This window comes from Erpetoichthys calabaricus, chromosome 1, assembly GCF_900747795.2.
Source record: "Erpetoichthys calabaricus chromosome 1, fErpCal1.3, whole genome shotgun sequence".
In the NCBI taxonomy this organism is placed as follows: Eukaryota; Metazoa; Chordata; class Cladistia; order Polypteriformes; family Polypteridae; genus Erpetoichthys; species Erpetoichthys calabaricus.
In genome coordinates, this window is record NC_041394.2 from 38,542,296 (window position 1) to 38,566,140 (window position 23,845).

General features: G+C 38.0%; 1 protein-coding gene across 2 annotated transcripts in view; it reads right to left on the minus strand.

The window, feature by feature from the left end:
- The window catches only part of slc23a2 (solute carrier family 23 member 2), a 204,295-nt gene that overhangs the window by 141,057 nt on the left and 39,393 nt on the right, over positions 1-23,845 (minus strand). For both annotated transcript variants that reach the window (XR_007936699.1, XM_028798149.2), the window contains exon 2: positions 13,294-13,620. Coding sequence is in view for 1 of the 2 variants with exons in the window: in XM_028798149.2 (XP_028653982.1) it covers positions 13,294-13,398 (105 nt within the window). In the remaining variant the exon portion in view is untranslated. The remainder of the gene's footprint in view (positions 1-13,293; positions 13,621-23,845) is intronic.

Genomic DNA, 23,845 nt, shown 5'->3' on the forward strand with positions numbered 1-23,845 from the left:
CAATGATGGAAAAGGTTGAAATACATGCAACTTTACTCTAAACTAAAAAAGTAAAAAGGAAGGTTAGATGCATATTACAGCTGTTAACAGTTATCAGCTGTCACCTGACAAAGGCTACAAAGACACCCGATGAAGGCTGTACAGCTGGAACATTCCATCTCTGGCCTTATTTTCATTTTTTCAGAACAGAAAACAAACCTTCATCTATTTTTTCTCCTCCTAGTGTTACTGTATACCTATGACAGGCCAATGTCAACAATTTGTTGCTCACAAACATACCTAACAGAAATTTAGTTATGACAGCTCTTCAAAACCCTGGTTGTGTAGGTCTGAACCTTGAGCCCTGCTCTTTCACATTCACAATTCAACCCAAACTGTAAGCCATGCTTTTATCCCCTGTTCAAACTTGACATTGTGAAACCTGAAAAAACATTCACTGAAGATGAACTCAGCCTAAATTATGATGTGAACTGTGGATGCTGCTAGTGATCATATGACAGGCAGCTGCAACTAAGTCTAAAGAAATAACGTGATGCACAGTTTCATTTCAAGTTAGAAAAATAATTACTGGCTAAGCATAAAGCAAAGGCCATTTGAAAATGCTCTGCAAGTTAATTTAAACTAATCCATGAGATTTATTTTAAGTTAATTAATTTTGTTATGAAGCATACCCTACATGCATTCTTCTGGCTTAGATTTCTTATTCATTCCACAGTGTGTGTTCGTAATACTTTAGCAACAGGGCTGACATTTTCATAAAATAGGATGTAAAACAAAACACAAACCTGGCTCACAATGTGGCTAAAACTATAATTCATAATAATGTGGTGTTATGTAAAGGGCTGTAAACATCTCTTTGACAATAGGGGTAGTTAAGCCTTCTTGGGACCAGCACTGGAAACTGAGTACATTTTGAAGAATGGTCAGCAGTACCATGTCCTCTCATAAAGCCATTTAGGAAACTATGAGACTACCATGCTTGGATAAAATAAGAATGGAACACAACATAAGCCAAATAAAGCTGGTTATCAAAAAGCCACGTAAGACTTGGAAAGCACACGCTTCATTAGTGAATCTGCACAACAACCATGTCCATTAACTGTGAAACACAGCTTCAGCTGAATGTGCCCATTGTGCCACACTGATCATAAAAATTGCATCTAAAAAAACATTCTATCATGTGTTTTCTTGTAGAGTTAAACTGTTAAGTGAGATGGGCATATATTAAAATTCACCTATTTATTTATTTACTTATCAATTTACCAGAATGATAGCATCTGCATAAACCCACTCTTAATGAACAAAGGCGGTTTTTAAAAAAACTGTTTTTCAAGCGTGACACTAATGTCAATATCTAAAACAGATCAAGATCATATACTGCATATTTCAATAAGTCTGGAAATAAGAAATCTCCTGCATTAGAGGTTCACAGTTTAGAAATACGTAGCCTACTGGAGGTTCCTCAGCAAAAAGAGATTTAAGTGTGAACAATTTAATAATCAAAAATCCAATTGTTTATGTCATCAATGCAAATTCTACAAAAAACTTATTCATTGTTACAAAGATGACATTACAATTTGCTGATGTCTTTGACACGAAATTAAGCAACTATACACACAATGATTAATGCTGTGACATTTTAATATAGCAAATCAAGACATGACACTAACAAAGCCACCTACAAAAAGTCTCCTGACAGATGACTCAGAGACAGGAAATGCACTGTGGTCCAAATCTGAAGAATAACTGGTGAAGAAGAATGTTTAGCAACATTTGGTCTAAACTGCAGTACTGTGATTTTTTTTTCTTTGTTCACAATTTATTAGCCTTGCTATAATTTATATTTTTTGTTGGCTTCCAGTATGCGCAAAGCACTTATAAGTTACCACCTACAATACAGGGAAAAAGCAGAGCAGAGATTAAGTTATGAACAGGACCACTGACAAACAGCCACAGAGGCGGAGTACCACACCCACCATGAACAAGGCTGACTTACTACCAGCAATGCAAACCAAACTCTTGCTTCAATTGTAGAGTGACAAAATAGTCCCTGAAAGCAGGCCTGATACTCCATATTGCTGAAGCACCTTCTAATGGAGAACCCTGCATTTTTCAGATTATGTGGTCCTGTTGGATTCATCGGGTGGTTACATCAGGTGCGCACTGGGATGGTTTGAAGCCGAGCGTGAACCAATTGAGATGAGGATCAGCACCTCCAAATCCGAAGTCATGATTCTCAGACAGAAAAGGGCCAAGTGCTCTCTTCAGGTTGGGGGAGGAGATGCTACTTCAAATGGAGGACTTTAAGTATCTCAGGGTCTTTCACGAGTGAAGGGACTAAATGATCAACATGCAGACTGAAATGGCATCCACACTTATACAAACCTTGTACCAGTCAATCATGGTGGAGAGAGAGCTGAGCCGAAAGGCAAAGTTCTTGATTTACTGGTCAATCTATATTCCCACCCTCACCTATGGATATGAGCTTTAGGTAGTGACTGAAAGAACTAGACTGAAGATCCAAGCAGTGGAAATGAGCTTCCTTTGAAGGGCGTCTGGGCTCAGCCTTACAAAACAAGGTGAGCAACACAGGCATTCGCGAGGAGCTCAATGTAGAGCCACTGCTCTTCTGCGTCGAAAGAAACCAGTCAAGGTGGCATAGGCATCTGATTTGAATGCCTCCTGGACGTTCTCTCTTCTTAGGTGTTTTGGGCAAGTCCAACTGGGATGAAATTTCAGGGCAGGTACAGGACATGCAGGAGAAATTATATCTCCAAGTTAGCCTGGGAACATCTCAGTATCACCCCAGAGGGATTGGAGGAGGTGACAGAGAAAATGGACATCTAGGCATATTTGCTTAAACTGCTGCCCCAGCCATCCGAATGAGCAGTACAAAATGGATGGATGGATGGAGTACAGATTAAATGGAAGTAAATGTGGTTAAGTGCTACAAGCAATCGCAAAGTGACCCTTCAGAATTATCACAATGGAGAATTTTACAAGCTTACTGAGGGGACACAGAGTGTAGATGGGGGAAGAGGCCTAATCAAATTTCACTATTTGAATATAATCTGAACCTGAAACAAAATCTCATTTGCAGGCAAAAACCTGTCAGACAAATGTATAATAATAATCATTTGCATTATGTTGTGTTAATTTCAACACCCTTCAACTCTGAATGCTTTAAAAACTACTGTCATTACTGAAATTTACAGTCTAATGCTTTTTGACAATATCCCCTTCAAGCATTTTGTAGTACTGTAACTTCTTCTACTTGTTCCCATGCTCTCTTATAAGATCTATATCGATGCTAAAATAAAATACTTTTTAATCCTTTAATACTACTTTTGCATTATAAAAGTGTCATTTCAGCTCCTGTTCACTCTTGAACCTGTGGTGACTGGCTTATTACTGCTGCATGATGGAACTTTTCCGTGTTCATTTCAGCCTGCAAACAGTAGCTGGCTTCAGTTCTCTACTGGGTACCATAGAAAATAAAGATCCAGCATGAATTGTTTTACTTTTTGTCTTTACAATGTTTTTAAATTCTAGTTTTAAAGGTCCTTCCAACATCATCAGTGCTCAATGCCACAACGTTTTACACCATTCTAGTTGGTAGTAGTGGTTGTGCCATCACATGTATAGAGAACAATGACATTTTTACTTGTGTACCCGACCAAAATGCAATACTATGTATAGCTTGCCATGTACCTAAAACATAACTACTGTACATACCTGTAAATAAACTGTCTTTCCAAATCAGTGTCAAGGGGGTTGTCCTGTAGGACAAAGATGCAAAGTTGGAAACACCCTGCACATGTCAGCACCCGTGAGGGCACACACCTAGACACACACCACTCCCACACTGGGGATGAATTAGAATCGGCAATCCATCTACCATGTGCTATATATCTCTGGGAATGCAAAGGAACAAGCAGAGTTCCCAGCCCTTATTCTTCCACAATGGACTAGTGTCATACACTCTAAAGTGTTGCAGCACAGAAAAATATTGGTTTGAACAAGAAAATAATTGAGTAATGGCATTGTTAAAACATTTTTGAGCAATCACAGGTAACTTTACTTGGGATTTTTATGTCCATTATTGGTAGAAAAGTGTGCTTCTCTGCTTTGCTTTCATTACATCATTAAATGCATGCACAGAAACCAAGGTTTGCATTTGTAAAGGGGGATGTGGAGTCTGCATACTGCTGTATGTCAATTCAACATGTATTTTTAAGTAACCTCTAAGGGGTGAGAAGAATAGGCGCATTACAGGATGATTAATTAATACACAACTTTTCTCCATACTGAGCAGCAAACACATTTTGTCATGACCAGTATGAATGTATGAAATTAGCTTTAAAAACAGTATTCGAGGGTAACATAATGTATTTTGGAACTTACAGGAAACACTCCAATTTTCATTTGAACACATTGGAACATAAAATTTTTATTTTATATTAACATTAAAATGTGAATTATGGTTAATTAGACAACTCTAGAGCAGACTCACAAAGACAAAAGAGTCAATATTTGACATGTTTTACTTAAATGTCATATGTAATCTGACAAACAAATCACTGCTAAAGCTCATGGAATTTTCCAGTACTAGTTTTATTTGTGAAAGACAATCACCGGCTCACGACACAGTGGCAACATGTACTAACATACAGGTATTAAATCATGTAAATCTGAATCCTCCAAGCCTGAGGAATGGAGACAGTGGATAAGAGTGTCCAGGTCCACAAAATCAAAAGTTAAATCACACATACTATATTTTTCTGTCCATTACTAAATCCAAATTACCACACACTGGAAATTAGCTGCCTGCCATGATAATAGCAACGACACTTTGGTCTTCTAATACTTCATGAGCATGGACGCTGCAGAGAAAGGATTAGGAGAGACTTGCTAGAATCTAGTGAGGTGATCTCTGCACTCCAGAGGATGGAAATTAAAGGACCAAGTTGACAGCTGATTCCTGCTTGTCAAGTCAAGTGGCTTTATTGCCATACTACCCATACATGAAGTAGCAAATATTACGTCTAATAATTTGTCAGCAGACAATGGCCTCACTGGTGACACTCATAACAGTGCTATTGGTGTACAGATGATTAACTGTCAGCAGAGTGCAATGATTGAACAGAAGAGCCAATAAGGTTAACACAGTCCACTCTATAGGGTTGAGACTGGGATTTTGACTTGGATAGTACGAGCTAAGTATTTTTAAAAAAATGACATTGAAACATTTTCCATTTGTTATCTTTTCTTTACTGTAATCACTACCAGCATTTAACAGGAAGCTATGAACCCATAAGCAAATTGTGCTTGGTATAATAATGTATTAGGACAGTGAATGAGGTAGTGTAACAAGACTACTGACAATAGTTGGTTACTGGTCGATATTACCTAAACACATTTATAAATCAATATGAATACCATATACCAAAGGTGTGTTTACTAAGGTAAGTGGCAATTCCACATTGGATATGTGTGAGTCTGAATATGGGAATATTGGCAGGTGTGTGTCTGTGATGGCCTGCTGCTGATTAATTAAATTGAGTATACACTAATATTCTTAAAGATGTGCATGTTAAGGTAGATTGGGGATAACAAACTCGGCCTTCATGAGAGTGAGTATGGATGTGTGGACCCTGTGATGGACTGGTGCCTTGTTCAAAACTCATTGCTGCCTTGCAGCCACTGCTTTTGGGACAACCACCAACATCCTGCAACTGTTTAAACGGATATGAAAATAATACATATAATACAGAATGTACTGGTAAGTGGTGGCCAAGGGCATTGGCAGCTATTAATTCACGCAGTTATTCTTCTTCTTCTCCTTTCGGCTCCTCCCGTTAGGGGTTGCCACAGCATATCATCTTCTTCCATATTGTCCTGTCTTCTGCATCTTGCTCTGTCACACCCATCACCTGTATGTCCTCTCTCACCATATCCATAAATCTTCTCTTAGGCCTTCGTCTTTTCCTCTTACCTGGCAGCTCTATCCTTAACATCCTTCTCCAAATATACTCAGCATCTCTCCTCTGCACATGTCCAAACCAACGCAATCTCGCCTCTCTGACTTTGTCTCCCAACTGTCCAACTTGAGATGACCCTCTAATGTACTCATTTCTAATCCTGTCCATCCTCATCACACGCAGTGCAAATCTTAGCATCTTTAACTCTGCCACCTCCAGCTCTGTCTCCTGCTTTCTGGCCAGTGCCACAGTTTCCAACATACTAAATTGTACTAAGCACAAAAATATTGTTGTATATTGTATATGTTTTTAAATAATTAATAATAGTAATAATAATTCTTTACATTTATATAACACTTTTCTCACTACTCAAATGTGTAACTTCTAGCTTTAAACTTGTTTAGATATTACTATGAAAGATACCATAAATGCCATTTTCTTTTGTTTTTTTCTAAAATGACAAATTTAATACACACAGACTATCCATTCATCCATCCATTATCCAACCCGCTATATCCTAACTACAGGGTCACGGGGGTCTGCTGGAGCCAAACCCACCCAACACAGGGCACAAGGCAGGAAACAAACCCTGGGCAGGGTGCCAGCCCATCGCAGGGCGCACACACATACACACACACACCAAGCACACACTTGGGACAAATTAGTATCGCCAATGCACCTAGCCTGCATGTCTTTAGACTGTGGGAGGAAACCGGAGCACCCAGAGGAAACCCACGCAGACACGGGGAGAACATGAAAACTCCACACAGGGAGGACCCGGGAAGCAAACCCGGGTCTCCTAAATGCGAGGCAGCAGCGCTACCACTGCGCCACCGACACACAGATTATTATTAAAACAATCAACATGTTTTTTTCAATTTTAATTGTATTACACCAGCTTAAATGAATAGTTGTCTTATACAGCTTATTTCAAGGGGCCTACATGCAGTTAATAAAAACAGATGGCACAAAAAATAAATAAATAGTTTTTTATTATTTAGGTTTTTTTTGCATGGCACTTGTTGTAGAGCACAATTTCAAAATATATAATAAAACATGAAATAAAAAATAAAATATGAAAACAAAACACCTGATGAATGACAACATGGAAGGTCACACAGAAATAGAACAGCATTCTGTATACATTCATACAACCATCTTCGAAACTCAGATCAGAGATCATCCCAGTAGCATCCTGTACAAGGCAGGACACCAACAATTAGTAAAACACAGTCAAGCCAATAATCCAGTTCTCTCATAACAGAGCAACCAGGTCAACTGATAAGAGTTAGAAACATTAGACTAAAAAGGCAAGATGTGTTGGTAAATGAACCATATCATTTTATCTTACAAATATTAATAGCCTAAAACTAAAAGAATTTAAATTTCAAATTTGAGGAGAGCTACTTTAAAAGATATGGCCATAATGTAAACAACAGCCAAGAAAATGTAATTGCACTAACATACTGTTACAAACGTACAGAGCACTGACCCCAAATAACTATCAAAAAGGACCGCATCCATAAAGTCTCACACAATATAAGACCACAGCTGCTAACAGCATCAGAAATTTACATGTATACTTTACAAGTGACAAAACCCCGGAGTACCTTTATAATGAAGAAGTAGGTATTATGTTTAAAATGCAAATAATGGCTGTGAGATTTAAAAATGTTGAGCTTTTTTCTCCCATGAAAACCCTCATTCTCCTTCTCCCACCTCAAACACACTGGCTTAGCAGTTCAGGATAAGGTAGAATAAGTATCTGCACTTCTCAAGTGCAAAGGATGAACTGAACCAGACACCAAGCTAAAAAGGTTCTCTTGAAAAACTTGAGAAGCATGTCATGAACTCAACATGTTGTTTAAATGCCTAGTCGGAGGTGGGCTGTGGTGTACTTTGAAATGATAGATAGAGAAAAAGAGACCAGGACATGAGACTGTAGCTTGACGCACAAACCTGTGGGTGGTCTAAGAATGAGCCAGACATCTGTGGCCAATACATTTAGAGAAGATAAATAAAAAATGCACTTCCCTAAACAATCACAATAGGTAAAATAGGTTAAATTATTTTGGGCACAAATAAAAGTGTATGGAGAAAACCGACTGTTGGTAAAGTTACAAGGCATCTCAAGAAAGGTACAGTACATCAAAAGTGAAGCTAGATAGACTGATCAAAAACATTACTATCTATCCATCTAACTTTAGTTGGAAATCTTGAGAGAATGTAATGTAATACTTTATGTAGCACAGTAAGCCAGAGGATAAGATCAGCTACTGTATTTAGAAGACTGAAATGTAGTTGAAGTAAATGTAAAGTGAAGTGTAAATTATAATGTATGAAAATCTAATAAAGTGATGATCAGACATTACAAATAACCTTAAGAAAAAGACTAGGATAAAAATCTTGTTTTCACAGATTTGTAATGCTTAGTAATATCTTAAACAAATACAGAACTTCTCAAAAACCAGAAACCCACTGGGACCTAGTGAGCTGATGGAATTTCCCCAGTCAAGAGGCTCAGTTTCAAGGCTGTATGTATGTTTTGGGACTTTGCATTGCTGGACTAACTAACAAATAAGCAATGTCACCATTAGTCTTATTAACCACTTCTGTTTTAGCTTCTAATGGAATTGATGAAAATTCCTCTTTCTGCAAAAAATTTTAATTACCTGGCAAAACATAACATCATTTAATTAATTAGCAGTCAGCATACGTGTTTGCCAAGACCAATTTTTAAAAAGACAACATGAGCAAGAACAAGACTTGAACAAGACAGACTTAATGCTATTAACATCTTGGTTTTCAGGGACTGGCAAATTGCGCTGGATTAATTCATTTACTTAAATGCCTTACTACAACACTGATGCCTCACCATCTGCTTATTGCTAGGGGATTATAGTTCTAAACCAGACACACATGCATAGCAGACACAAAAAACTAACATTAAGAAAGTTGGAATATCTTCTTACATTTGGGCAACACTAGAAACATGGATAAAATAGTTGAAAATGTTAAATGGTCTGGTTAATACAAAGTATAAAAGTGTACAATTACTGAATTAGGGTTGTAGAGAAAAGCCAAGCAAAATGACACCTTTTATTGGCTAACTAAAAATATTACAATATGCAAGCTTTCGAGGCAACTCAGGCCCCTTCTTCAGGCAAGATGGAAACGAAAATGAATTAGGGTTGAAATATTCCCATTAAAAGTATAATGAATATCCTATACAAACACAAACACAAAGAGTCTGCTTCATATATCTGTCTGGATTGTGTGCTTTCACCACATTGACAAAGCTAGACAATTAGGCTGTTCAAGGCCTGGGAATTCTTGTGATAAACCATTGTCTCAATTGCTTCCACATTCCACATTTCCATTTACTTACATCTGTTTAGTGTTGAGGGTAGTGTATTCGTGAAACAATACACACAGTATGTAACATACTAAATCAGCATCGTCAGGGCAAGTAATTTTAAACTCGAATCCTTCTCTCTGCTTGTCTGCCTTTAGTCTGTTTTGGTGTTTAACTTGTTTTGGACCTCATTGACATAGGTGAGCCACCAGGTGGCACTGTCCTTAAAAACTTACTGCAGTAAGAAAGAAAATCACTCCCCCAAAGATGAAAATTTTTAGGTTTCACAGTAGCCCGAGAAAGTGGGATATGTGCACAAAATTTACTTTAGTTTAGATCCCGCACCCACCACATGACAAACCACCTCAGGATTCCAGATTAGGACCCGTGCACAGCCATGCAATGGGTGACACCTCAGCACCGCACTATTTCAAATGGAGTGGAACAGTGTGAGTTTTTTTTTTTTTTTTTTACAGTGGTTAGAGTGCCAATCCTGCCACCAACCCCCAAGTTTGCCCTGCAAGTTAGATGACTTGCTTGCTGGGCTGGATGCAAGTTAACATCATACCCAGGACAGAGCAATTGCAGGATAAGGGCCTTGCTCAAGGGCCCAATAGAGTAGAATCACTTCTGGTATTTACAGGATTTACTACTGGTTTTTAAGGGATCTGAACTGGCAACCTTCCGATTACCAGCACAGATCCCTAGCCTCAGAGCCACCACTCTGCCTTGTGGAATTTTGTTTGTGGAATTGTATAAAATACAAACACAAAAGCAGTTGGCCCATGTTGAGTTTTATATATGAGACAATTAATACCTTTCTATTGTTTTACAGCACACTAAATTCTAGACAAGAATATCCATGCCAGTTGTGTTGGCATGGCAGCAATTTTAAACAGATTATGTAACCAAAAAAAGTGTCAGTTTAAAAATCAAGGACAGCATAGCATGACTCAGCACTTAGATGACTGAGCACAACACTTAAAGTTGAAGTCAGAAGTTTACATACACTTAAGGTGAATTCTTTAAAACTAACTTTATAACCATCCACAGATTTTATACTAACAAACATTAAATTTGGTATATCGTTTAAAGCATCCTTTGTGCAGAGCAAAAGTAATTTTTTCCAACAATGTTCACTGACAAGAGTAATTAACTTTGTATTGACTATATCACAATTCCAGTGGGTCACAAGTTTACATACATTTTTGTTAATAATTGGTAGTATTGCCATTAATTTGTTGAGTCAAACGTTCTGGGTGGCCTTCACAAGATTCTTACAATAAGTTGCTAGAATTGCTGTTGTTGTCTGACTTCAACTGTATGAGAAAATGAGTAAAAGTATTAGCAACTCCAAATCAGGAGATTATGCCTAAAGAAAGGAGCAGAGTGTAAGTTTCACAATGAGCAAGTAGAGGAGTTCAATTACCTCAGGCTCTTGTTCCTCAGAAAGGTCCTTGTGATAATTGTGAGACTGATCAATTGATTAGTGAAGCAGTGGAAGTTCTTAAGCATTACATAAAATTGTGTTAGTAAGAAGTAATGGAGTCCTCAGATAAAGCTTTCAACTTGACAACCACTGTCCTTTAAATAAGATTCCTATGCAGTGTAACTCTCAACAAGACACAGAAGCAGTTGGTAAGTAAGTGTGTTAGGGAGGAAGAATTTCTTTTTTTTACAGTTCAGAGATTATTCTACTCATTTAAAAATAAGGTGGTAGCAGGAGCTTCACAGATCTGTTTGAAATGCTACCAAGTGAGTGAAACAAAGGCAGATGATGATAGTGACACCAGAGATACTGAGTGCTTTCAAATTTAATGACAAAGCGGTACACTGTTCTTTAAAGTCTATGGGATATTTACTGTATGACATTGTGCAATGCCCAAGAGGAAGTGGATGGCCAAAACTGGCCTTGGGCAGCAGAAGTTTGACTTTGTCTGTTAAAACCAACTCTTTATGGAGTTATGGGATGGAGTGGTGGCTCTGAGGCTAGGGATCTGCACTGGCAATCGGAAGGTTGCCGGTTCAAATCCCGTAAGTGCCAAAAGGGACTCTGCTCTGTTGGGCCCTTCAGCAAGGCCCTTAACCTGCAATTGCTGAGTGCTTTGAGTAGGGAGAAAAGCGCTATATAAATGCAAAGAAGAAGAAGAAGAGAATTATTTCTTCTGGGAATGCTGTTTATTGGAGATTTAGCTTTTCTTTGCTTCATTGGCAACTGGCCATACCTAAATTACAACGTTAGAGGATTTTAGTTTGTCATGACATAACATGTATGTTTATGTATAGAAATGTTGAAGATCTCTACACAAAAATGTAAATTGACTTAAGAGATTGGTGTATGGGGGCGTTTGAACAGAACAGACCAGACCCTAACTGAAACTGCAGCTGGCACAATAATTTCTGTGTGTTAAAATACTAGCAATGAATAAAATAAATAAATAAATCACAGAAGTCTCTGAATGGCAACACACTATTCTAATACATTAACTTTAAAAAGTTTTTTCCACTTAAATTTGCCTGTTAAAAATCATTGAATACTTATGATACACTTATTTCCATCTGCAAATAATGTATTTTATTGCTTTAGCAGTTGTGCATTATTATTATCCAAGACTTTATTTATTTAGGGTACTCATTCAATTTTTTTAAATGCCTCAGTTGACACAGTGTTGAAATCTGTTTTTTTTTTTTTTTACATATTATTTAGAACCTTGTTCCATCTCGCATTTAATTATCAGTATATAATTTATCTATATATATAAAATCCCTATGTGCGTCCAGGTGTCCGTGTGTGGGTGTCTTCTAGTGAAGTGCGCATGCGCGGGGCACGGTGTTATGCGCGATATTACTGTCAGAGAAAGTTGGAGGCGTTTTACGGAAATACAAACCAGTATTACTGCGAGAGGAAATTAAAGGTACACAATACAGTGGCGCATATTACAGCCATACACAAGCCAGTATTACGGTCAGAGGAGATTAAAGGCATATTACCGACGCGCACGCCTGTATTACTGCCAGAGAAAATTAAAGGTATATAATGGACGTACGGACGTATATTACGGACGTACAAGCCAGCGGACGTACAAGACGGTATCCTTCAATAAGGGCGCGCACAGGCATCTTTCAATAAGGGCGCGCACAAAAAGGCGAGCCTCAAAAGGACGACCTCAATTGGGCGCAGCGAATAAAGGCGCGCGGAAATAAAGATCTCCACCTGTTGCTCTTCACATATTCCAGAGCCATTTGAACTAAATTATCTACGCGCCCTTATTGAATAGAGCCGTACAAGACAGTATTACTGTCACAGAAAATTAAAGACACACAATACACGGCGGCAGCCCACGAAGAACGGTCAGCTCAGCAAGTAAACATCAACAAAAGAAAGGCTGAAAGAAAGAAAAATACGACCAACAAAAAGAATGAGGTCAAAGTCCCTTGCCATTTAATATAGACTGTTCCTACTAATGTTTATGCACTACTGTTCTAGCGCCCGTTATTGTAACGGGCTAAATGACTAGTTCTCCTATAAACATCAATAGTTCCTTACCCTAATCTAACTACTACAGATTTAAGAAACCCCTTTTAAATATCACTTCTGTGAAGTCCTTCAGTCTAGGAATTAAGAAGCTTCTGACATAATAAAGTATTTACCTGACCTCGTAAAAAATTATTTTTCCCCAAGTGCATACTTTTGCAATTTGTATTACAAAAAGTGACTTTTTTTTTTGTAGTGCTAAAATATTTCATCTCAGAAAGGAGTGCTCATTATCCATATTAAGACTTAAAAAAGTCTCTCTACACCGTTTGCCAGCAGTGATTGATCATAAGCTAATGCATGATGTATCATTTCCAGTTGATGATTTCTAAGCTTCCTGACACAGAAAGAATTATCAATTCATTATCTATAGTTAATCTTTGAAATAAAAAAGAAAGAATTATTAATAATATTTAACTCACTGGTATGGGGTAAAAAGAGGAGTGCTTGGATTCTTCTTCATATTTGCCTTCGGCTCCTGCACCAGATTCCACGGATTTTGAAGTTGTGTTCTTGCCGACACCCATTTCTGTCAGAACCAATGTGTGCCAGCTAGTTTCAGACTTCACAGTAATAAGACCAGAAATGGACAATTGATGCTTTGTTGTTGGTTTCTCCTATAGGATTCTGTATCCACACCAGGGCTCTCTTTAGGCCGTCCTATTTGTGCACAAAAAATCTCAAGATGCTGAGTGCCAACTGTTGCATGGTCCAGCACTTTAAGTGTTGCTTGTTGTAAATGAACAGCTCTACAAAATACAAAAAAAAACAGCATTAAACTTGTCTTAAAACCCAAAACATACACAAATTTATTTCTTACCAGTGATACATTTTTAAGTGTCTTTCCACCCACTTTTCCTGGTTAGGTATCTACACACTTTTACAACAAATTTACATTTATGTTTAAATTTGGAATGCAAATTTTAATCACGGCATAATTAACTGTCAACCACCTCTGACTGATTAAGACATTGTGCTTAACAACACTGAAAATAACACAATATGAATTTCCTAAATTAAATTTATGTTCTTATGCATTTAAGAATTAGTTTCAGCATTGAGAACACGTTACACGCTGTATCCCTTCATTACTGCAAAGGGTTTTTGCCATTTTTGTTAATAAATACAAAGATATTGATGTGTCATTCCAGCCACTAAACAACCACTTCTATGGCACAGATGCTCCTGTTCTATACTCGGGTAGCCTCCACATTGTTGAGATGCATTTTATATCCATCACTGTTTACAATTTGCAGTCTATCAGCAAAACAAACTATGGAGAACAGATTCAGACTAGTGGGTGAATGAGCAGGACACCATGCATGCATTTTCATAAAGGCATATAACCACTTTGGCTACAACTCCCTGTACTTCTATATGGCAGCAGATAGCTTCTTGGCAAGGCAGTTAGATGCACGTCAATCTGGAACATCTTATGCCTATAGTATAATTCATTTCATTTTTCAGTCTTACATCTCTCAATTGTTAGAACAGTGCAAAGGTTGGTTGTGACTGCAAGCTTAAAGGGCTGTGGCTAGCTCTTGTGTCTGTTTGTTTAAACATTTATACAGCTGGTGATAGTAACTCTAGATGGATTGTGGTACCCTGGCTAAAGATGATTGATAAGATGTTGAAAGCCTTTGCCATGACCCACTCTGTGCCTTGTTCTGTTGTTGAACAAACCCAAAATGTGATTTTCTCTGTCAGCTTTGTAGGTTTCTGCAGTCTGACCTCACAAACACCATGTTTCTTTTGTGTGTGGTAGTGAGCTATTGATTTATTTTTTTATTTCAGCATACTACTATACAATTTTCTACAAAGTTTACCACTTGAAATGTTTCAACCTGAGCCCCATTTAGCATGCTCTACAGCTAAACAATCTGATGAATAGCTTATAGAACACCCTCATTTTTTTGTACTTAAGTGACCAGTATTTAACCAAATATGTAACCAAATTTCAATGAATCATATAAACGGTAAGTTTATTAAGTTAATTGAAGCACAGTTAAACGTTAGTATATCTAGTTTAAATATAGGACAGTATGGTCAGTAAATGACTAGTACAAAAATCCAGTAAAAGCTGACCACACTCAGACAAATCAGGTGGGTTGTTCCTCCTCATCTCCACTCTCTAGCAATGAAAAAGGGCTACACTGCCAAATGGCAGTAAATACCTTACCAAACATCAAATTCACTGATGTCAAGAAGGCCAAATACTTCGAATTATCAGCAGGCCTAAGTCTATTAAACAACAATTTTCTTCTTTAAAACTTGAAGTCGGATTGAGGTGACCCTCTTTGTCCACTGGTATTTACTGCAAATCAAAAGTATTAAGCCAAGGGCTTCTGATTATGCCCACACCCATCCAGGTTCTTTCATGTGGAGCCACACTTAAGTAGGAGAGACTATGCTAAACTGAAAAAAAAATCATTTTCAGAGGACAAAGCTCTATATCTGGAGTTGGACTACTTTTAGCCAGTACTTGTCTATTTCTGAAATTTACTCCACTTCCATCTCAGACAGTTTCAGTTGCCAAAATCTAGTAATTCTTAATCTCCCAGGATTAACACCACATGATTATAACCCTTGGCTTACATGCTTTACCTCACAAGTGGTGCAATTAAACAGAGACTTATATGACTTCTTGAGCGTATATTATATGGGTCACTAAGCCTCCAGACACTTACCTCACATGTCACTTTCTGGCAATGGTCCTTTGCTTTACTGTTATGGGCAAGGTACTCATAATTACTACGTCAGCCAAGATGGAAGTTTGTTCTTGGTTTGCTCTTTATCTCACCCCTCCTTTAAGACTGTTTTGCCAAGATCAATCCTAATAAGAGCACAAGGCTTCAAGCAAGATATAATTACCTGAGTTGCCTCGAAAGCTTCATTTTGCTTGACTTCTCACTACATTCACTTCAATGAAATGGGTGAAAAGCAACAAAATGTGAATATTCTGATGGGGTGATTCTTTTCTATACCCATTGTATTTACCCTAATTCTAAATACCTTCTAGGTATACACTATATACTGTACAGCATATACCAGGGAAGGGCAAACTACAGTTCACAGGCCCCATTCAGCCCATGAGCTTCTCAAAAATAAAAAACTAAAATATTTCAACCCCCGTGAAGTGTTTTCAGCAAAATGATACAACGCTTACGCCAGTTAACTGTAGTAAGTTTTCATGCTGTGTCATACAAAAAATAAGTAAACAAATCTGTATTGCTTAAGTGTTTATGTTTTACCAGTGGTACCCAAGGACTTAATAATCCTTGGGTACCGCTGGTTTGGCATTGTGAGGAAGCATAATTTATGGCACTACAGCCATGTTGCGCATTTCCCAGAGGGTGATCCAGCTCACAAGATCCTCAACTTTGAGGACCTGAGTGGTTGGACCAGGCCATGGGGACGCCCATGTAGTACGTGGCTATGGCAGATAGATGGTAATTTCCAAAGGATGGGAATGGACCATGTGTCTGCCTGGGGGGTTGCCAAGAGGGATCCTGAGTGGTTTTGTTGTTTGATGGGTGTGGCAATGCGCTATACCTATGCATGCTCTCTGACCTGACCTGTGTATGTTTTAGTGGCTCGCTTTCCTTTATCTTGCTTGTGTATTTTTAAAGAATATCAATCTGCACATGAACAATTTTATCAATGATTGATTTGGTTGGCAGCACTCCCCCAGAAGGCAGAACTTCAGGTGTGACTCCAGGTTTGTTCACAAATCAAAACAAAGAGTGCCATTTACAAATGACAAAGAAGAACCTTAGAAAGAGATGAGATTTCCAGTAGTGGATCGATCAAAACGGGCCATTCCTTTAGCAGTGTTTGATGAGACAAGGAGTAAAATCCACTTACCAACACAAGTATCCTAACTGTGCTTTCAGGAAATGTATGTGTTCTTCAAAAGCCTTGTTGTCGAGTCAGACACCCTTCATCATGAATTTGAATCTCAGTATCAGGAGTTTATACACCATGAGACACACTTTGTAATTATTTTCCCCCATCTCCTTTTGCTCTTAACGTGGACAATGTTCCAGAAGTTGTGCAACTGGAAGTAACAGAACTCCAGGAGTATTGTACACTTAAAAACAAGTTTTCCAAAGTGTCTTTGCTTGATTTCTACCAACTGCACATTTCTCTGGATTGGTTTTCAAGGCTTTGCAAGCATGTGGTGCACATGGCATAATTATTTCACAAATGAAAATTAATAAAAGCAGGAATAAAAGCATACTCTACTAACACATACAAATCTTTGAAATGAATTAATAGCTGTGATGACCAGCATTTCAGCTGATATGAATAGTCTGTACAGAAAACAGCAGTGTCATGTTCATAACTAAAACAACGTCAAACGGAAATCACTTTACCTTAAAATTGCTCTCTCATTGGTGTTCAAGCATTGTTCTTAATATTTTTTAATAAAACATTTTAGAATTAAACCATTTCTTAGACCAACTATTTTTAAAGATATTGTTTAAGTACAAAGGCTGATTTTTGATAATACAATACCAGGAAATTCTTCTCTCACACAAAGGAACTGCTTACACTCAAACAGCGATGTCAACAACGCCAACAAAACACACCTGCAGTAAGAACTAAATCAAGGACACGTATTTGACTGGAGGACAACAATTTCACCATCAAACCTGACCATGCCTGGGCTCTAAGACCCAGTTTACATCAGGAAGGAAAGAGGAGAAGCTCACTGTGACCCTCTTATCTAGCCTATCAAACTGACTGAGTAGAAAACAAACACACAGTACACAAGCCAGTGAGTGTCAGTTCAGCACTATTCTAAGAAAGTAAAAGGTAACTTAAGGCTACTTACACACAAAGGCCTGCTTGGTGTTTCACTAGAATTAAGGCATTTTACAAACTGCTCATATATCACGGCAGTACAGACTGACCAGGACAGGTTTTACCTTTCGTCTCTATAAAGTGTTTTCAATGAAGACGTAAGGGTTCTTTGAAATATTTACAATGTTATGGTACAGTGTGTAATCCAATAACGAAGCCACTCCTCACTAATTTAATAACATATGTTTGAAGTGCAGTACTGGCATGTGAGAGAACCTATGGGGTGTTCTGTGTCTTTCCTTTATTTTGCATAAAGCCCTTAAATGCAGGGGTTTCACAATCTCATATCTCATTGCTATATTAGCACGAGCACCTGGGAAAATTAAAATGGATAGTGCAAAGCACAGCACCATGACAAGGGAAATTAAATATTATTACTTTACATACAATTCCAAAACACATGCAAATATCTGCACAAGTTCACCACATCTGAGCAGGTGTGGGATGGAAAACTAATAGCCCAAAAGTAACATGCATTCCCTGGTGACCTCACTAGGTGCGTGGCAGGTAAGCTCAAAACAGTAAGAGGTTCTTCCACTCTAACAGACAGGCTGCTCATCTGAAACAGGTTTACCAGTGAAGATGAGAAGGTGCTTTCAGTACTGGGTGTCATCTGTCAGCAAATGTAACAGTAAGCGTGAATGCTTAGCTTGACTTGACAGCCAAACACTTTGGATTCCCCTGGACCTACAGTGACTATAAAAATTATTCACACCTTTGGAAATTTATATATTTTACAGTTACACAACATAAAATCCCTTTTTTTCTTCTTCCTCTTCATTTGTTCCCACTTGCATGTGGGCTCAATGTGTTTGATCAACCTTCTTCATACATCTTAGTCCTGCCGACCTTCTTTAACTTTATCCTTTCACCTCTGCTTTGAACTCCATTGCCTTCTGTTCCCCTGTACTTCCATTCCTATCACTCTTTTACCCACAGACTGTTTTCACTGCTTCTCCTCATCACATGTCCACAACCTACTTCGTTGGTATTTTCTTAGATATCTCTTCCACTTTTGTTTTACCTCGGATTGTCTCATTTCTTATTCTGCTCATCTTGACACACAGATCTATTTCAGTCTCATAAAGGCCGGGTCCAATGGGATTCAATATTGTATAACAATAACATGTGAAAACCTCAAATGGGGTGAATATTTTTTTATAGGCACTGTAGTTTGTGATTGTAAAATATAACATAATTAACACTCTTCAACACATCTAATCCAATTCAGCCGTGTAGGATATAAGGCAGGACCTAATCCTGAAAGGGGTATCAATCCACAGTAGGGCACTCTATTACACACATCCTTTGTAAATTATGTTTAAAAGTGAAATACTGAAAATATATCTACAATATCAGAATTCAAATTTAATAAAACTTTGTGTCAATTACAGAGCCAGGGCTCCTTTGCTCCTCATCCTTCATGGAGCATTTTCTTCCTGTATTTTGTTACAATTTGTGAATTTCCCCTTGGAATTAATAAACTATCTATCTATCTATCTAAAACATTTTATTTCTATAGCATTTTTCCCATGCGCAAAGTGCTTAAAAATGCTGGAATCCCAACGCTGGTTTAATTTTTAGTCTTTGGCAGCCCCATGGAAGACGACGACACAAAGAACACAAACACTGCTGCAACGGATATAAAGCAACAATGTGAAATTTTACTGCTTAGAAATTCAACAAACCAACATAAACTTAAAAAACAGATTGCTTTTTTATAATGGTAAAAGGAAAGCATTTGGATTTTAGACAAACTTTACTACACTGATTTTTATAACTGGAAGATGTTTTGACTTTAATCGTACACACTCAGTTTCTTTCCTAGTTAATACTGGCTGTACACTTTGCTGGTTTTCACCTGGTGCTCTATATGTTTCCTCACCCAGAGATGCAAGACTAACTGGTGGCCATATAGGAGTGTAGGTGCGTTTGTGCAGGATTGTGATCAGTGACAGACTTAGTGTCATTTAAGGGAAGCTCCTCCTTTGTACCCAATAACAAATGAATAAATTTAATGCCTATAATCCTGCTAATGGAAAATGCTGGTTCAGTCAAAGAATTGATGGATAGGCACTTCCAACTTTCTAATTAAAGGGTTATTCAGCTGAAATAAGGTGGCACACAAATACCCAGACTTCTAACATTTGATGGTCTTCCAATATAACTACACACTGGAATACAAGAACTTTAAGTCTGAGAAACTACTGTTGTAATTCAAGTACACAGTCCACACTAGTCTAACTTAATGTCATTACTTTGTCTGTCAAGCATGTAACTAATGACTAGGAGAAGACACCTCTCTAAGTAATCACTAAGATTGGATTTATATAGAAGTCTACAGAAAATAAAAAAAAAACACACATAAGACCCAGAAGAAAGTTCCCATGAATTATGTAATCTCAAAAGTTTCTTTGTGTGTTGCAAAAACAAATCAAAATGGCACTGTTCCATATTATTAGGGTTTTATGACTAAGCAACAATACATTAAGAGGTTTTTTTTTCCCTTTTCTACACTCTTCCTCAGTCCTTTGCTGGCAATAACCCCTCATGAGTCATTCATGTAAGGCATCAACTGCCACAAATAACCGAAAAACTTAAGGTCCCAGGTAGGCCTCAGTTGTGATCACTACATTAATAGAAATCTTTCAGAGATCTAACTTTAGGTGTATGATATTTTCCAGCATTCATGCAAAGTGCTTTAAGTTGTACATTACTCTCCTACTTTGTAGGTTTATTGGTGCAGAGACTAAGTCCAGCAAATCTTCTATAGTTCTCTTCATTATGTCCAGGGCATAGACTTTATAGTGACTTGCTTAGATAGGCATGGAACAAGGGAAGGTGTGAATGATACAAGATAGGAAAAAAAAAACGCGTGAGAATGGTTTTAGGTGCAATTCAGGCTGCTTAATGCAGATGAGAACAAAGGGGACTAAAAAACTAGATACAAGGTAAGAACCAACTATGGAGAAGGAACCAGTATTCCAAAGGGCAAACTCACTCATAGGTGAGCAGTTCAGAAGCTCCCATTATCCTTCTGTGAATGTCTTTGGTATGCAAAATAAAAAACATGGCAACTTAAGTAAAACTCACACCCACACTGGACAACATTTAAACTCCACACAGATAGTGCCCAGGAGGGCACTGGAACTGAAGATGATCTAGTGGCACTAAGCACTGTGCCAAGTTGTGCTCATATTGGTACTGCCAAAGACAAGAAGGTATGGTGGTGGAAAGTTAGCAGATGAGGAGATTCTTCATGGTTTATCTAGAAAAGCAGTTGTAAAGTACAAGAGACAGAGCTTTTCAGGTGAGTTGTAAAACGATGAAGATAAATAATCTGAATGGCAAAGCAGATGTCAAAATAAACAAAGCATGCTATGGGTCTGCACTGCCCTAAAACATGTTGAAATTAAAACAGTGGTTCATCATAATAGAACCATAAGCATCTGCCAAAGGTAAGTCATCATAATTGGTTTAGTAGCTTTAATTCAGGTATGACCACATTAGCCAGTTCCCTATCCAATTTCCTATTCTTCCAGTCTCCATAGTCCTGGGTACTGTATTCTTTGGGGTTAGACCCATTCTTCACATGTCATCTGTCATCATCTCCAACCATGTTTTCTTTGGCCTCATCTACTCTATTGGCATCATAATGCATTTCTTCACCCAATTATCCTTTGCGCCACATGCCCAAATCACCTAAGAGTGTACTTAAACTAGCAATTTGTTCCGTGCCCAAGCACATTTATCCACATGTAACACCCCGAAAGTCTAGTTCAGCTAAAGTGCTCGCTCCATGCCAGGCCAATGGACCATGAGCTGGCCTGCTTGGAAAAGGTGATTGCTAAATGTGCCAAAGCACAAAAGATAGACATGACGTCAACGATGTAACAAGTCAGATAGTGCGATTTTCATTTCATTTGAGTTAAAACATGTTTTTATTTTCACCTTACAGATGAACATGCATTGTAGTTGGCAAGGAAAGTTTCAAATTCCTTCCTTAAAATCATTTGTCTCCATAAAAATCTTTTCATACATACAGCATATTCTAAAATGTTATTGATTAGATCCTGCCATATTTTTAAAACATTTTTTATATTGTATTGAATCTATTAAAAGCAAATAACATTCCATGCAAGCAAGTCAAATTTTACAAAACTAAGTTTAAATCAAATCAACCTCCACCCATGGGAAAGAGAGCTAGGCCAAACTTTAATTGTAGGAAAAATAAGTAAATAAATACATCAATAAATAAATAAAAATAATTAAAACAAATAAGGGAAGAGAATCCACTTCCTCAATTTAAAAGCTTATTCTAAAATGTTATTGATTAGATCCTTCCAGGTTTTAAAAATGTTTTGCACAGATCCTCTAAGTGAGAATTTGATTTTTTCCAATCTCAGCTAATCTCAGTTACCCACTGACTTAAAAGAGGTGAGTTAGGATTCCTCCCATTTAAGCAAGGTATGTCTACGTGCTAATAGTGAAGTAAAGGCAATTACAGTTTGTTTGTCCTTTTCTACTGCAACCCCTTCTGGAAGTCCACCAAACACAGCTGTTAGTGGATTAGGAGAAAATTGTGAAAGCAAGGCTGTCTGAAAGGCATTTAAAGATTGTTGTCCAGAATAATGTTTGATGCACGCCCAAAATATGTGGCCCAGTGAAGCTGGGGCTCGATTGCAACGTTCACAGGTTGAATCTTGCCCTTGAAATATTTAGGACAATTTTAAATGAGACAAATGCAGTCGATGAAAGATTTTTAGTTGAATGATTGAATGCTTTGTGCATATAGAGCTAGAATGTACTCTGTGCATAGCTACCTTCTACACCTTTACTGAAATATTAAGTGAAGGGTCTTTTCCCCACCGTACCCTAGGATCTTTGAAAGGAATGGACTTTAAAAAATTTTTATAAATGTTGAGATGCTATCCGAGTCCTTAAGACTCACCAGTATTTCTTATGGAATAGAAAAAGGTGAGAGGAGAGGAAAATTGGGCAGATTCCTTTTAGCCAAGTTTCTAATTTGAAAGTACTAGGAAAATTGTGTTGATGAGAAGTTAAATTTGAAGCTTAATTGTTTCTAGGCTACAAAGGCATTATCTATGTACAAATCTCTTAGTAAATGAATCCCAGACATTTTCCAAACATTAAATACTTTGTATGTTTCATGTCAAGTCAAGTTGGGGAGCATGCACTGGTACAGTGCGTTGCTGCACCCACTACACAACGAAACAACTCGGGATCCCGGTTGGCAACCCCCCCAGGCAGACACGCAGTCCAGTCCCACCCTCCGAAAATGACCCTCTTATCTGCCGCAGCCAGGTGTTATGTGGGCGACCCCTTGGTCTGGTCCACCCACTCGGGTTCCCAACAATGAGGATCTTACAAGCTAGATCACCCTCGAGGAAATGCACCACATGGCCGTTGTGCCGTAGCTGACGCTCCCTCACAATGCAGATAATGTGCCTCATTTGGAACTCCATGAGCAACCGCTCATTAGACACAAAGTCAAACCAACGGTACCCAAGGATTTTCCACAGAGACACAGTACCAAAAGAGTCCAGTCTTCGTTTCAGGTCACTGGGTAGTGTCCATGTCTCGCAACCATATAGCAAGACAAGAAGCACCAGGACTCTAAAGACTTGGACCTTTGTATGTTTGATAGGGTAGAAAAGGGTGGTTGTTATGTAGAGGTGCAACATATCAGAGCTTCTCTGTCTTAAAGTGCTTCCTACATTGGTTCCATATTCTAAGTGAATGAAGGGCAATTGGATTATTAGTGCATTGATGATAATTTGTATTTACTGGGGCACAAAGCAGGGACTATAAAGAAGTACTGCAATCACTGGCAAAATCAATCTCTAATAAACAATAAAGCAGTGGTTTGGACATGTGGCCAGAAAAGAGGATAAAGCAGTTTACAGTGTCACTACCCAACCTGGAAAATCCCATTATTAAATGGTTTCGATGTACAAACTGTGCTGGACAGGAGTGGTTTCAGAGTATGTTATATACAGCAGGTTATAGAAAATTTGGTTTATTTCATCAGTCAGAAACACCAGCATGTGTTTATGTTTCCCAGTGAACCTTGTCAATTTCACCCAT